General features: G+C 36.7%; 1 protein-coding gene across 5 annotated transcripts in view; it reads left to right on the forward strand.

Moving 5' to 3' along the window:
* The first annotated feature begins 1,636 nt into the window (after positions 1-1,636).
* The window catches only part of LOC112520752 (F-box/LRR-repeat protein 4-like), a 25,283-nt gene continuing 10,211 nt past the window's right edge, over positions 1,637-16,708 (forward strand). For all 5 annotated transcript variants that reach the window (XR_003070076.1, XM_025129272.1, XM_025129273.1 and 2 more), the window contains exons 1-7: positions 1,637-2,032; positions 4,595-4,840; positions 6,620-7,026; positions 11,653-11,838; positions 12,592-12,784; positions 13,891-13,967; positions 15,962-16,115. Coding sequence is in view for 4 of the 5 variants with exons in the window: in XM_025129272.1 (XP_024985040.1) it covers positions 1,766-2,032; positions 4,595-4,840; positions 6,620-7,026; positions 11,653-11,838; positions 12,592-12,784; positions 13,891-13,967; positions 15,962-16,115 (1,530 nt within the window). In the remaining variant the exon portion in view is untranslated. The remainder of the gene's footprint in view (positions 2,033-4,594; positions 4,841-6,619; positions 7,027-11,652; positions 11,839-12,591; positions 12,785-13,890; positions 13,968-15,961; positions 16,116-16,708) is intronic.

Consider the following 16,708-nt stretch of genomic DNA (forward strand, 5'->3'; position numbering starts at 1 on the left):
TGTGATAGAGGTGTGATATGAAGAAAAGATGTTAAGCCATGGAGATTATCATGAACGAAGGAGAAGAAGATAACTACCAAGAGAAAAACGTGGAACGTGAAAAGATAATTATGATTAATTAAAATAAAATAAAAATTATAAAAATTACTTAATTACATTATTTTCCTTATTAAATTATTTATATATAATAAAAGTTAATTTATTAATTAAAAAAGTTTGAGGTTATTAAGTTGTTCTCGCGTTCTCGTAAATCACATGGGTTCTCGTTTGAACCTCCACCTATATATATATATATATATATAGAGGAGTGATCAAATGAAAACTGCCCTCATTTGTGTAAACAGTGCAAATCATCTTCATTCGTCGATTTCATTGTTTAATCTTATAAATTTTTTTCATGAAATTGTTTAATCTTGTGAAATTGTTTCATATAATACTTTTTTGATGAAATTGTTTCATATATGGTTATGAAATTGTTTCACATAATACTTAATGAAATTGTTTCATGTATTCTCTAAAATTAATGAAACTATTTCATGTATTTCTCTAAAATTAAAATAATGAAGATGATAATATCTATGATTAACACCCTCCACAGTAAAAATGATTAATCAACCTCTCAAAATCACAAAAAAATGAACAAAATGAAAAATTATGATTGGTTGAATGAAGTTTGCACGGTTTGTACAAATTGAGTGGTTTGCATTTGATCGCTCCCCTATATATATATACATATGGGAACGTTTTTACAAATGAGAGTGATTTTCATTTGATCACTCCTATATATATATATATATATATATATTGATATCGGTCATACACCGTTTTCAAGATCAAGTTGACATCATTTCACTATGCTATAAGAGCAAAGGTGTGCCAACAATATCATAACCAGATCCACAATGTCTTATAGTTTTTAAAACGACAACTAGTTTTTCAAATAACTGATTAATTTTTCTCGTTGGAAATAAATATAAAACAATGGTCAGATTCAAAGAAGAACTGTAAATGAAAAACTAAGAAATCCTCAAATAACTATTCATTTTAACGATATATATATGTGCATACAAGTAATTTGTAAACAATTTATTAGGTATACATATAACATGTACACGTATATAAAAATAAAAATATGATTTTAATTACTTATATTCATATATCCATAACATTCAAAGAAACAATTGGGGTTAACAAATGCTTACCCGAATAAGCGCTTACCAAATCACATTATATTATCGGATGAATATGGTAAGAACCAAAAATCTTATACGGTAAGAGCAAGACAAGGACCGAGAGTCTTACCTGATAAGTGAGAACAATGACTCTTACTATGATAAGTGCTTACTGGATAAATTGTTATATATGATGCCGTTTTAATAAACTAAAATCTTACCCCATAAATAAATGATAGTATTAATTTTTACTGATAAACACCTACCGCAAGTCATTACTCGTTTTTTTAGCTTTTATCATGAACCGCTTTTACCATATGGCCGGATATGGACATATATCTATAGGAATGTGTGGGGCCTGCAAACCAACTTTATCAGCTGAAAGCCTGAAACCATACGATTCATCGAACTCAACCGCCGATCTACCGAGTGACCTCAAAACTCACATTAATCCATGAAACTCACTGTTTTTCTTGCTCCATCTCTCTCATATTTCTCTCTCTCTCTCACTCACACACACACAATTTCTCTGAATTTGCATATGCACGATTTCTCTCTGTTGTGTCGATATATTGAATCTGTACTAAAGTGCAATGAGGGGGCATGATTGGATAAATTCGATGTTACCAGACGAGTTGATCTTGGAGATCTTCCGTGACCTGGACTCAAAGTCGAGCCGAGACGCATGTTCTCTCGTCTGCCGTCGTTGGCTGACCCTCGAACGCCTCAGCCGTGATACCATTCGTATTGGGGCCTCCGGTAGCCCGGATGCACTCGTTAACCTTCTTGCAAGCCGTTTTGTTAATGTCACCAACGTTTACATCGACGAACGACTCTCCATCTCTCTCCCGGTCGATTTCGTAAGCTCTTTTCTCCCGGTTTTGTTTTGATATTTAGGTTGGTTGGTTTGTTTGTTTTTGCACCAATTTCTGGGGTTATACCTAAGTCTCGGTTTGATGATATTTACAAAAGCGGTTACCAGGATTGGAATACTTCATATACAACTTGAGATTTCCATTTTAGGAAATTTGCATGAACAAGGTCATCTGTGGTTTGCTACTCTGCTTATGCAATATCATTTAAGAATATCAGTCAAAATTGGATTATGGACAAATTCTGTTCAACTTCTGAAGAAGTTACAATTATGATAGTGTTAGCATATGTTTTACATGTAAGAAACCTTCAGTACAAGCATGCATCAGAACATTTCAATTTTAAATGGGCTACACTTTTTATAATGTTTAATATGTAATATAGGCGGAGGAGGATGTGGGTTGAGCAACAGAGGATGGATATGGCAGTTTTAGGCATTTTCGAGGACACCACCTTTGATACAAGCTCCTGAGACGCAAGACTAGGGTAGCAGACTAGGGGTGAGGATTTGTAGCTTGAGCGGACTGAGGTAGGGAACTGGAAAAGTAGAGGGTGAGTTAGACTCGGGGTGTGTAGTTTTTAAGAAATTGGTTATGCTTTTCTTGTACATGCTTCGATTTGTATGTTTTGTTTACTCTAACCAGCTTTTCAAAAATTTATCATATCTGACTTTCTCTCTTTGACACACTTTTCACAAGCCAGAGGTCTTCACCAGAGCAATAACTCTACTCTTAATCTTACCCACCCCATACCCACCTCCGGATGGGATATACTGGGTTCATTTATAACATTTTGAAACTAGTAAACCTATATCTTCTTTTTTTCGGGAGTATAAAGTTTATTACTTTCAACCTTCAACAATGTTGAAGACGGATACAAGAGCACCTGATAAAAGGTCTATCATGAAGAGTTGCAGATACTTGTATTTAAGGGGTTCTGTTCCCACCCGCACATCATCCTAAAATGAAATGCTCTTTCTACATCCGCATCCATATATTCACATCCACTTGTGACTGCCTTAAGACCTGAAACATTTCATCCGTTCTCTGTAATTGCAGAATGCCATGTCACATCTGAAACAATTTTAATGACCTTCTTGTTGGAGAGTTGATCACCAATTTGTGCGGGATGACGCCATTATACTGACTTTGCATGCTAGCTTTCCGGAGTGCTTAATAATTGGTGTTGGATTTTCCCCACCACGAACTACGAGGTTTACAACATTAAAATTTGGTGTAAAATTAAATTATACACCTTCTATTGACCACATTATTCACTTGACGAGGAATAAGAACCTGTGCTGTGCTAACATTAATTGTGATTTTCCTTCAGGGACGGAGAAAGTAGAATGAAGCGTTCATCAAGTAGATTTCATCTATTGTGAACCGTTGTGTGCAAGTTTCATACATGAATTGTGAATAGAAAATAAGTTCAAATTTCTATATACAATTGTTACAAAGAATTGGAGCTCTTGACCTTTTCCTCTTTAACCTAAGGACATGCAAACCTGTTTTGTTAGGAGCACGGCAGCACGCCTCTCGGAATAATGCATGAAGGCTAAATTTTGTATTACATATGAGCATGCATTCTCATATGCATAAAATTGATAAAAAATGTGATCTGGGCTTGAGGTTACAGTTTTCTGAAAATTATGGACATTCTTGAGTAGGATTCAACTCTCTTCGGTTCAGGTTTTCAAGGGAACGGGACATTAAGAATAAGCAAAAAGTCCAGTTCCTTAGTTACTGATTGCTTACTGAAAAAAATTAAACTAGTTACCTTTCATTCACCGAACTATGCACTTGATGATGAATAAGACATGCGCTGTACCTCCATTTACTGGGATTTTTCTTTTGAGAGGGAGGGAGTACAATTAATTGTCCATCAAGTAGATCCATCTCTTGTGTATTGCTGGTGTGAAAATCTCACACATCAAGAGTACATGGAAAACAAGTTCAATTTTTTATAGATTTTTGTTGGCAAAGATTTCGAGATCTTTACCTTTTGCTTTCTATGTTAAGAACGTGTAAAACTCTGTTGAGTACTCTTTTGGAATGATGCATAGAGGCTCATCATGTATTATATTTCCTTTACAAATGAGCGAGCATTTGCATAGGCCTAACGTTTATAAAACATGTGGCATTGGCTTTAGGGTTTGATTTTTTGAAAAAAATTATTGATTTTCTTAGGTAGGATGCAGCTGCATTCGGGTTCAGGTTTTTAGTGCAACAAGAAAACAAATACAGTCTTGTTAGATTCTGTACAAATTAAATTATATACCTTCTGTCCACCAACAATATGCTTTTTTGAAGAGGAATAAGAACCTTTGCTGTACTTGCATTAATTGGGAGTTCCCTCCAATGTTCATTGTTGACATTAACGCAATATAGTTAGATGGCAGTTGTATCAAGACTTGTTAAGGCTAACCATTTACAGTAATTTGGCTGGGGGATGTTTGATTACTTGTGTGGTAATAATAGTATGCAATGTGTGTCCAAGCTCAGATTGGAAACTATATTTTGGTAATTCCTGGTTATTTCAAAATGCAGGGGAGACGGCGTAGTGCTAGCCAATCTGCTCTCTCATGGCTCAGGCTTCACATTGTGTCTGAGAGAAGTGAGTCTGGAGCTAGTGAATTGGATTCCTATTGTCTATCTGATGCTGGTTTGGCTGCTGTTGCTGATGGATTTACCAAACTTGAGAAATTGAGCCTAATATGGTGCTCTAATGCAACAAGTGCTGGCCTTAGATTTGTAGCGGAGAAATGTCAATCTTTGAAATCTTTAGATTTGCAGGTAAAAAGCTTGTTTCACTCTCGTTCATTGTGAACTATGGATCAGTTTTAGTTGAGGAGGTCCCCTCTTTTAGGAATAACCCGGAAAGAGAGTGGCGTCCAGGCCTAGCTGTCACATCTGGCAACATTAATGGCTAGCATGATCTGTTATTGTCATGACTATGCCATGGTATTGCCTTGGTGCTGCCATGTCATCCTAGTGGTGACCAAATGGCATGGGTCCCCTAGTGTTGATGTGGCAGTTGCCTTGTAATTCTTCATGATGTCATGTGGGTGTAAACAACGGTTTCCTTTCTGATGTCACTGCAAGCCCAATATTCTTCAAATAAACTTAAAAGGGAGAAACAGAATTCCACTTACCTAAATCAATTTTGCAACTGAACTTAAAGCTCTAATGGATCGTGCACTTGAGAATGGATGAATGATGAGTGTGCACTGGTGATGAACTAAGCAACACAAAATTTACATTTTGATAAGAGGGATTATCGCTCATCCTCTGAAGAGCATCTCCATTCTCCTCTCAATGGTTGAACAATGCGACTCTAGTTCATCTTTATTTGTTCTTTTTTTTTTCTCAGTATGCAACTCTTCTATTTTCTTCTTACTTCCTTCTCCTTTTGTTTAGTAGAGTCGTAGAGATAACCAAGTTTTTATCTGTTACTTTTTATTTATTTCTATTTCCAAAGCTGAAACAACGGTTATCAATACGTTGCTTTAAGATTTACGGTTACTATAAAATCTAGATTCTAGGCAGGAAGCCTTATAGCTGTTATGTGCCATGACCTATGTATGTAATCTAATTTATAAGTTCCAGGCTGCAAAACTCTAAAATGTAAGCATCACTTATTGTTGTGTTCTAGCTTGTTGAAAGTGGGCATATGTTTATATACTTCCAAAAAAAAAAAAAAAAGAAGTGGGCCTATGCTAGTAATATTCAACATCAAATAGTTTATATATTTTTTCTTTTGATTAACCTGGATATCCAACCCGCTATGCGAGCCAACTAATCCCAGGGCAACCGGGTAGCCCGGAGTCACCGCATTTGAACCTCCGTGGCCACAAGGGAATTTTTGTTCCTCCTTGGATTCGAACCTCCGTGGCCACAAGGGGATTTTTATTCCTCCTTGGATTCGAACCTGGGACCTCCAGGCACTTTTGACCTTTGGAGCCCAAGCTCAAACCAATCGGGCACAACCCTTGTGGTTCAATGTTGGTATATTGTGCTTAATCTTATTATATTAATCCATCCATATAAATAGTATATAGTGACCGACTTGTACGGACGAATCTTGTTGGTTGGCTACTGCCATGGCTTGTCGTGGTGTGTGAGCCCGTGACAACTATACTAGGATATCATCTGCATTGTAGTCTGTATTGATCTCCAAATTCAGGGCTGTAGAGTCATGCCTGCTCCCAAGGAATATTCTATTGACTTTCTGATGTAATAAAAACCTGTATTGGATGTTGATTCTGTAAATGGCTTTCTAGGAATGAATTTTGCGAGTGGCATGTGGTGTTAAGAACCAAGTATCAGATTTGCAAACCAAATTCTACTTTCAGAATTTGAACTTTGAATGACAGCAATGTGGCGAAAAAAATTTGGATTATGTTATCTGTTAAAACATCCTGAATTCTGATTGACTCGACGAACTCCAAGAATTATGGCATCATGTTATGTGTACCATTCTTATGTTTCTCATCGATGTGAGAGCCATGTTCACATATGAAACAGTTGTACTTCAATATCTAACTAAAATTTAGCCTTCACTTCTTTCCAAAGGGTTGCTATGTTGGAGATCAAGGTCTAGGTGCTATTGGAGAGTGTTGCAAACAACTTGAAGCGCTGAATTTGCGGTTTTGTGAAGGTTTAACCGACGCTGGTTTAGTTGAGTTAGCCCTTGGCTGTGGGAAGACCTTGAAATCACTGGGTGTTGCTGCATGTGCTAAAATAAGTGATGTATCATTAGAAGCTGTAGGGTCTTATTGCAGATCTCTTGAGACCTTGTCATTGGACTCTGAGTTTATCCACAACAAAGGGGTACTTGCTGTTGCCAAAGRATGCCCTCATCTCAGAAATCTGAATTTGCAATGCATTAATGTCACAGATGAGGCTTTGAGTGCTGTAGGCATCCTTTGTGTGTCATTGGAGTCATTGGCACTTTATAGCTTCCAGAGATTTTCGGACAAGTTAGTTTTCTTTCTTTGTTTTTTTCATACAAGCTCTTGTTTGTTTATAAATCAACTTGTATGCAATTTTAAGACTTCTGTTGTTCATAAATGATGCAAAAATACTATAATAAGATGTCCCATGCCAAATGCAACATTTACATATGTCATGAGTTTTGAGAAAAAAAACATGCTTATCTTCCAGCGTACTTGTCATTACATCTAGGCTAGTGACCTAGTTTAGGTAGTTTGAGGCACACTTATTTCACTTACCTTTAAATAATAAGAACTGAGAAGATAAGTGCTGTTTGGAACCGTTTTTGTTTTTAGATTGAACTTGGTTTCCAGATTTTGTATACGTTATCTATAGGCTGGCCTGTGCTTTGATGGCTTAGAAGACGCACTATCCAAGGGAAAACACATGTTTGACAACTTGAATTAATGAAGCTGTTGTCTTCAAATCATGTGGACTTTTCTATATTATTTGTAATGAAGACGAGGATGAAGCATCTTTGTGGTCTCATCCTCTTTCTCATTTCCCCCTCTTTTTTCCGCATCCTTTCTCTTCCCCCCTAATAGATGTCATAATAGTTTCTGTTACGTTTAGCTTAGGCTTATAGGCTTATATGTTAATTAGTTCAATATTCATTTCTTGGTCCATCAGGCCTACAATCAGACACTATACTTATACCATTCCCAGTAATAACATAATTCAACCTGGCTGTAAATATTTTGTGAGAACTGGGAGTTATGCTTCCATGCTGTTGGTTGGAAGTCATTATTCTCTTACATGAAAAACCCTAGCATTGGCTGTTTGAAGTTTCCCTTGGTTTCGTTCCTATGCCATGATCTGTTGGATGCTCTGGTGTGTTCTTTTGTTTCCCTCGTGTCTGTCTACTGCCATCTTTCTTTTTCTTGCCTGAATCTGCTCTGCGATTTTTCCCTTACGGTTTTATTGCACCTGATTTAATTCAAAAACAAGATCTAACCTACTATGATCAATAAAGGTTGCCAGATTATCCTGAAGTTGTTCTGATCGCCAAATCCTACTGTGATGCTCTAATGTTGGTTAAAGCTTCTCCATCCTCTCTTAACTTAAATGATTTTGTCCACCATCCAGAAACAATCTGCATCCCTAGATCTTGCCAGAGATTTGTGAAGCTTTTTTGATCTTTGCAACTGAAAAATGATATTTTCGGGAAATGTTTCTTCTATTTAGAAAGCTGAAAGTATATATAGGCTACATAAACTAGAATAGATAAACATAAAACAAGAGAATCTCTAGGTAAGAAGAGTCTTCACGGTTCTCTAGTTGGAGCATATATGTCAAAACAGTCAATGTTGTCTTATAAAGACTTAATTTGTGATCCTCATAACGGATTTGCTACACATTGGCAACCTGGTCACCTTTGTGGATCCAAACTGGCTCTGTAGAAAAAGGATCACTAGAAGACCCTACCACCTCAAGTCAGAGTACAATAGCAATTGACCTCAATGTGTATGGTCCTTTCATGGGAGAGGACTGGTTGTCACAATACAACGTATAAACAAACACATGAACACCATAAACAAACTTACATAAATTTGGGGCCAATACTCTAAATTTCCAGAAACATGTGAACATCGTAAACGAACACTTGCAGTTTGTTGCTATAGAAAGGTCTTCTAATTCTTTTTTGTAGAATGTAGATATTGGTGGTTTAAATCACATGGAGTTAGGTGGTGGATTATCCCTGAACTTGTTTCTTTGTTATTATGTCATGCTATCATGATTTACATTTTAAGAGTTTCTTTGAAGACGGAGAAGGATCCAATCAGTACACTTGTGATGACCAACACCAGGGGATTTGAGAGTTCTGACCATTGGAGATTTTGTTGCACTTACTCTGGCATCGATTTATTCTTACAGTTCCTGGTTCAATGCCGCTATGCATCTTCACCCAGATTTAGAATTCAACTTGGTTCTTAATTTGTTGACTTGCCAATCCTCACATTAATCATTGTTGATATATGACGCTGCCAAGATACCATCGATATATTTGTTTGAGCATCTGGTATAGTACAAGGAACTAATCTGCTATCAGCACCGGTTTTAGTAAGCAAATCCTTCCCCCCATCTAATTCTTGATTCCGGGAGTGATAACTGAATGAAGGCCCTGGCTTTTCTTTCTCAGCTTCGTTCCTTGTTGTTCTCTTAACTATAAAGCTTGGGTCTCCCCATCTGGGTTTTTATTTTATTTCTGGAAGATGCAGTTTGATGTCGTGCATTCCGTCACTGACAAACCTTTGATGCTGAAATGCTGAATTTTATTGGTTGAAAGCTTTGAGTAAGTTGTGATTTCATTGGTACTGGCTGTTTATAAAAATTAAAAGAACAGCTCTAGAGTAAATCAAGGGTTTGCTATATAAATGGACACGATTTGTTTTGTAATGAAAATAAAAAATATGATGGATGAATTCTGATTTAATGAAAAAATGAAGTTGGATGTATACAAATATTAGGTTGAAGATGAAAATAGTAAATGGAAGACTGCTCCTAACTAAATCCATGTGCTGTGCACATGACCCCTGTAACGACCGTCAACTTTGCCGTTAGGGGGTTAGGATCAAAGTGATACGAAATCCAATCAGTCCAGCAAAAAATAGTCGTTATACTAGACCTGCAGGTTAGCCAATTGTCCAGAGGCACTTTTATTTTTCACTCTCTTAGTTACTGAGCTGAAAGTATATGCGCCACACAAACTAAAACAGATAAACATAAACTAGAGAAGATAAGGATCTCTTAAGCAACCGTGATCCAACCTTGTTCTGGCTGTAATCAGATCACTCTGATCATGATCTGCTTGATTAGAGCTTTTCTACCCTCAGCTGACCTTTCACAACACATTTTTTTGGAAGGGTGTCCCAGGCTATGCTTAGAGTAATCCTGGCAAATTGTGACTGTAAGAGATCAGTACTGATAAACACAGTAGCCACAATTGTTGTGGACGCCTGGAAATTAACCCAGGGTAGATGGGATATTCCACCACATACTCTGGGCCTCAACCACTATGCCACAACCCTTGTGGTTGACCTTTCACAACACTTGTCGGACTCCAAGAGAGTTGTAACGATTATTTAGAGGCTGGAGCAGTTAAGGATGCTGTTCTTAGAATTCTAGGATTCGATTTTAACTTTCTAATAGTTCTCTTACAAAACATAAGTTCTTTTTGGTACCAACAACCATCTTTGATAGCCTCATATATATATATATATATATTAATATTTACCACAAATTCTCTCCATGACCATTTGAGCTTCTGATCATTGACATGAACCAAAGGAGACATAAACGACCACAGCATGGATGACAAAGGAGATGGGGAAACCAGAGTATGAAAGATGGAGACAGGGGATATCAGAAATGGTAAAAGATACGGGACACTAAGACAAGGGGGGAGGAGTCCTGGATACATCACCCACATCAAGAAAGTAAGCAGTGGGAATTGGAAGAACTTAGGGGAGGACGAAGCAGTAAAAGACCATATGTGACTGGAATGTAATGGTTCTGGTTCAGATCTCATGAGTCCTCATTGATTTTTGGCATAATTTTCTGAATATTACCCTGTCCTTTCAAATATTGATCAACAGAAAAAAGAAGAAAGCATGGAAGGTAAGACAAAATTAATGGTGTATGGCTTTTTGGAGAACATAGCATGTTAGGCTGAGGAGGCTAGAAGGTATATTTATTTGTTCTAGAGAAGGGAACTAACAAGTTATCTTAAGAAAAATTTGAGAAAATAAGAACTGCTAAACACGTATCCACTTTTCAGTTTATCCAAACACAGTTGATTCCATACCCATGAAGACATCGCACTCTATTTTGGTTACAAAAAAAAATATAAACCTGCAACTGAAAATGTAAGTGCTACCAAGATGGGACCATAAATACATGTTGGCCAACAAGCCTTTCTCTAAATTAAAAATTTTAGGGCAAGAATGCAAGATTAACACATGCTTTCTCCCATCACATCCATGATGTGATGCATTATCTATTAAAACACTATTTTACTATAAGGGTGGCATTTGGCATGCAGTCAAACTATGTCATTTTTATAACAACCATATGTTGCATCTATTGCTTGGTGGAGGGTGTATGATAAGTTAAGGTATTTTAGTTTGAAGATGTGTGGAGTTTTGTTCTTCTAATTGCTGTAAAAGCGACCTCAGGTAACTCTATCCAGAGGGGATCTGTAGTTGTACTTAGCTGTTAACTTCTACAAACTGTCTTTCACATATGCATATTGGCCTGAAGGCATCACTGTAAGTATTAGGAAGATTTATGGCCTCATGTTGCACGGACCTCAACAAGTCGGAATCACATATACTTTTTGCTTTTGGGATAAAAAACCAAAAGCAATGCTTTTGTAAAGAAGTGATAGAAGGAACTAAATTTCAGTATCAACATAAGAGTGAAGACCTATAGCACTGAGATATTAACTTGGTATTAGTTTCAGTACCTTCTTTTTAGTATAATGAAACAGAGGACCGTTGTAAGCTAAATTCTCTACTTTGAAGCGGAAATACGCTGATTATTTACGCGGAGAAATAGAAGAGAGAAATAAATTTGGATGATATGATCCTATGTATGATGTTTGACATATGCAGGAGTCTTTGTGCCATTGGGAAGGGATGTAAGAAATTAAGGAGTCTGATGCTGAGTGATTGCTATTTTCTGAGTGATAAGGGATTAGAAGCTGTTGCCGCTGGTTGCTCTGAACTTGCACGTCTTGAAGTTAATGGCTGCCACAACATTGGTACTTATGGGCTGGAAAGCATCGGAAGGTCTTGCATGTAAGGTTTCTTGTCATTTATCAGTTTTTAGAATTTTCTTTTGCTGTATATGTTGTTTGATCCTCCAACCTCACTGGAAATTAGCTAGTGATTCGAAACTTCTTTTTGCTATATTCTGGTGTTCTCAAACTGATAGCCTCTTTGTCTCGGACCTATGTTTTATGATCCTCTATGTATGCATAGATCATTAGTTATCGATAATCCTTCTTCTCTTAATAAATAAAGTTCTGTTTCTAAAGTAAGCAATTGACTCTCTGTAGCTTTCAGTATACATAAAAGTTTATACCTGAACAAGCCTTTCATCCCACACTTGTTGGGGTAACTAAATCTCTTGTTTTTTGAAAGGTTTGTAGAAATAAGCTCTTTAGTTTTTTTATTTACATATTTTAACAAGTATAGCTGTATGTAGCAGGCAGGGTGTGTATGTTACATTGTAGAATTGTTGCAATGTGGGAAAGGAAGAAAAAGTCTAATTGATTTACCTGAGATGTGGCCTCCTGCCAACATGCTTCTATGAATTGGGTTGTCTGTTCAAATTTGGATTGTAGTTACTTCGATTTTTCCTTTCCCAAAGTTTTTGACAATGGTTATTTGATTTAAGTATTACACTTGAAAATAGAAATTTTCATCGTGGTCCAAAGTTCAGCAGGTCCTACAATATGAAGCTAGTGAACGGCTCTTGTAGCATTGATTCAGTAAATGAGTATAATAGCTTGACAGTGTGTTAAGAGGGTAATATGGATTAATTTACAGGCGTCTCACGGAATTAGCGTTACTATACTGTCAAAAAGTAGGTGATGAAGCCCTATCTGAAGTTGGCAAAGGTTGCAAGTACTTGCAAGCTCTTCACTTAGTTGATTGCTCGGTGATTGGGGATGATGCCATATGCAGCATTGCTACAGGCTGCAAGAGTTTGAAAAAGCTTCATATACGCAGATGTTATGAGGTGCTGTCTCTTAAATGTTTGTATTCGCGTGACATTTTCTCTCTTATATTTTGTATGTTATTGTTTTTATAAAATCTCATAGACCGAACCAAACCAAACCAAACGTACCTAGAAAATCCCACGCGCAAGTAAGGTCTAGGAAGGCTGGAAGGGTAACATATACACAGGCCATACCTCCACCCCTATGGGTAGAGAGACTGTTTCCATGAAGACCCCTGACTTGCAAAAGGTTTAGGGATGTTTGAGAGAATTAGAAACGATTTTGGAAAGCTTGAGGCATTATAAATTTTTTGTACAAAAACCAGCGTGAAAAAGGCATTAGAGACTTAGAGTTAGAAAGTTTAACAAGAGTGTGGAAAATAAAGACGTGTGTAATGACGCACACTCCCATACTTTGAACAACACTTAAAACAGCTTATTAGAGGTATATCTAAAAAGATCGAAAGAACTACCAACCAACCCTCTACTCCTCCATTCCCCTCCCCTTCCAACTGTGTAGCTAAAACCCCCCCGACAGATAATTGGCAACCCTAATCTGTTGTCTCCAAGAATTCTCATAAGAGGTCATGCCCTCAGAAAAGCCTAAAGGTTTCCATGTCCAGCTGCAACTACTTATCCCACATCCTCCTCAGCTGGCACTTGAATGTCATGCCTAATGCTTCCCCAATTGAAATGCTTGAATTATGTGCCTGTTTACCATGCTTTTCTTCTATTGCAGCAATCCTTGAGTAGTTTAGAAGATGAATTTCATTCAATAATCAAATATGTCCATGTCAATTTACGTTAAGTATTGTATGTAATCGGGTGTGCTTATAAATATTACTTGTCAGATTTTTATTTTTATTTTGACCACAATTAACTGCCTTGATGTGTGCTATGTGTGTCAAGAAAATGTCATCTGTGATGTTTTAGAGCAACATTACGGATCAACATTCTTTAACCTCTATGAAAACTTTTCAGTTAACCTACATGGGAATTCCACTGGAACTATTGCATGCTATAATTTCTTTTTGATATAATTCAGTTCAAGTTACTTGTATTACCTGCTATTTGAAATCTATTGCACCTACAAGGATATTAATTGTCTGTTTTCTTGTAATTCATAGGTTGGGAGCAAGGGAATTATAGCTGTTGGTGACAACTGTAAAAACCTTACAGATCTCAGCATACGGTTTTGTGATAGGTAAGAGTTTTCCGATTTCTTCTTTCTAAACGCTATTAGGCTTTGATGGGTGATCATGGTGCACAGAGGCTCCTATGTTTTATGAGGGTTGGACAGAGACGTCTTTGTACATGGTCTCCCTTACGTTTGCTACATGATTGTACCCCTCACTTGAGCCTGTGACCCGCTCACAGATGAGTAATTATATTGTCTTCAAGGATTTCATAAAGAAATATATCATATTGTACATACATAATTATACATGGTATGCAGAGATTAACATGTATAACATAGTCGGTCAAATATTTAGCTTAATAGAATATAGCTGTAACCTAACTTGCAGTCAAGTAACATCAGATGGACACAAACTTAAACATGGTTGCCTTCACAAGCATTGAACTGGAATTAGTAGATAATCATATATGTGATTACCGTTTACAAGCCCAATTAGAAAAAAACTAATACTGCGACATATGCCAATTGCTATTACTGTCATAATACTTGTTGCTCTGAGACGAGTCAGGCTGCTTGTCTAGAGCGGTAGAGCCTAGATTCCTTTTTGACAAATTGCATGCTTAGGCCTCTGGCCTCATCAAGCCCCCTTGGCTCTCATTTACAGTATATAATAGGTATGGATATTATTTAAAGGTACTTATAAGCAAAATTGTTGTTTCACCAAGACTGGAACACACTATAACCATATAAATAGATCACTTCTATCTGAAAGTTCACTAATGTATGTAGAATTTATCATCAACTATACCAGATCTATAATCAACCCTATCAATTTGTTAAAAAATATGTAGAGTTATCTTCTCCCAGCTAAAATTCTGCGTCATGCTGATGGTCCTAGTTTAGTTCCTCTTGATTGTATTACTTCAATTTTGACTTTGTTTTTGGTTAAATTTATGCAGCCGTATTTGTAAGAATTATCACTATTTTAATTTCACTAAAAGAGCTTCTGAGAGGTCGATCTGATGCTGCCGTCAACTCTGTTAATGTAAAAAAAAAGAAAATGTTTGGTAATCAAAATCACTTGTTGGGTTTTGAGATATATATATATATATATATATATGAAAACGTGAGAGCTCCCATATTACATGTGATAATACATGTGAAGGGACCTAGTGATGTGCTAGCGACTTGGCCCGCACCAAAGATCCCCATGTCTTTGATTGAGTATCACATGTCATATGGATGTTCACGTGCTTTCATAAAACGAGAACACCCCTCTATATATAGGGGTTTACTCATTTGGGAACTCCAAAATGTGTGAGATCCATGAGAACTTCTATAGGTTTTGTTTCACATGATCTTTTTTCCATCCAAGTATAATATTTAATGTATTGATTTACATATATTTGTTTCACGATGTGTTTGTTTCACATTTGTTCGGTCCAGAATGTGAAACTCTTTTACATGTATTTTTTGTTTCACAAACACGCAAGAAGGCTCACTCTGTGAACCAAATACATGTGAAACAAATATAAGTTAATCACTACATTAAATTCTAGCCATAGATAAAAGAATCATATGAAATAGCACATGATGCATATAGATCTCACGATTTGGAGAGTTCATAAGAGAAATAGCACATGAAATAGCATATGATGCAGTGGCTAGGCTTCGACAATTTCCTCTTTAAAGGTTCTTTTGTAATCTAATGGCGTTCCACATATTCTCACATGGTCAAGGTCTACCACATTTAAGGACTCAACACTTTGGGGCAATCAGTAGTCACCTAACCCCTCCCACCAAACCTCTCTCAACACTCTGGGACAATCTGTTCCCGGGCTTGTGTTAGAGTCTCACATTTGTTAGGCTTGGACACTTTCTCATCTATATAAAACCTCCCTTTTCACAGTATATATGTGTGTGTATATGTATATATATTCGTGTTTTTCCTTTTTATCAATGAAACAATTGCTTTTAAGTTCCTACGTTCATGTCTTTGATGTGCTACATTCATTTTTTGAACTTCTTTGCCAACTAATTTGTTGCATTTATATTACCAGGGTAGGGGATGAAGCTCTGGTCACTATTGGTAATGGCTGTCCCTTGTTACGTCATCTAAATGTCAGTGGCTGCCACCAAATAGGAGATGCTGGAATAACAGCCATTGCAAGAGGGTGCCCTCAACTAACTTATTTGGATGTTAGCGTTCTTCAGGTTACATCTCTCTCTCTGTGTGTGTGTTTGTGTACGTGTGATTGTATGTCCGTGACCATCTAGGGAACACTTCTTACTTGATCTCGATACAGGACACAATATCTTGCTACTTAGTCTTCCAATATATGACATTTTCAACAAAAATACACCATCCAATCATGGATATCCTATATTGACACTTTGCATAAGGAACATGTCAATATCCTTCGTTCTAGTGTGTTCTAGATCTATATGTAAGTTAAGGTACTAAAATATCTACAGAATTGCTTTTCAGTGGTGAACTTATTGGATTAGTGAATGAGATGATTTAGTTTTCCAACTAGTCCTGTGGGTTATCAAAAAGTAGGAACTCCTCAATGTGAGCCTCTTAACATCCAATATGGCAACAATTCATTGGCAAAGTTATGGCAACTGTAATAACCGGATCTTGGTTATTACCCAAGGTATTTAATACGTGATTATCTGATTTAATAATTATGTGATAGCATGATATTTTGATACGTGCTAGTATGTGCAGAACGTGATTTGTGTGCATATAGAAGATATATATATGTATATATATATATATATATATATATGCATGTTTGTTGAAT

The sequence above is a fragment of the Cynara cardunculus genome (assembly GCF_001531365.2).
Source record: "Cynara cardunculus var. scolymus isolate 2C chromosome LG 11, CcrdV1, whole genome shotgun sequence".
Lineage (NCBI taxonomy): Eukaryota > Viridiplantae > Streptophyta > Magnoliopsida > Asterales > Asteraceae > Cynara > Cynara cardunculus.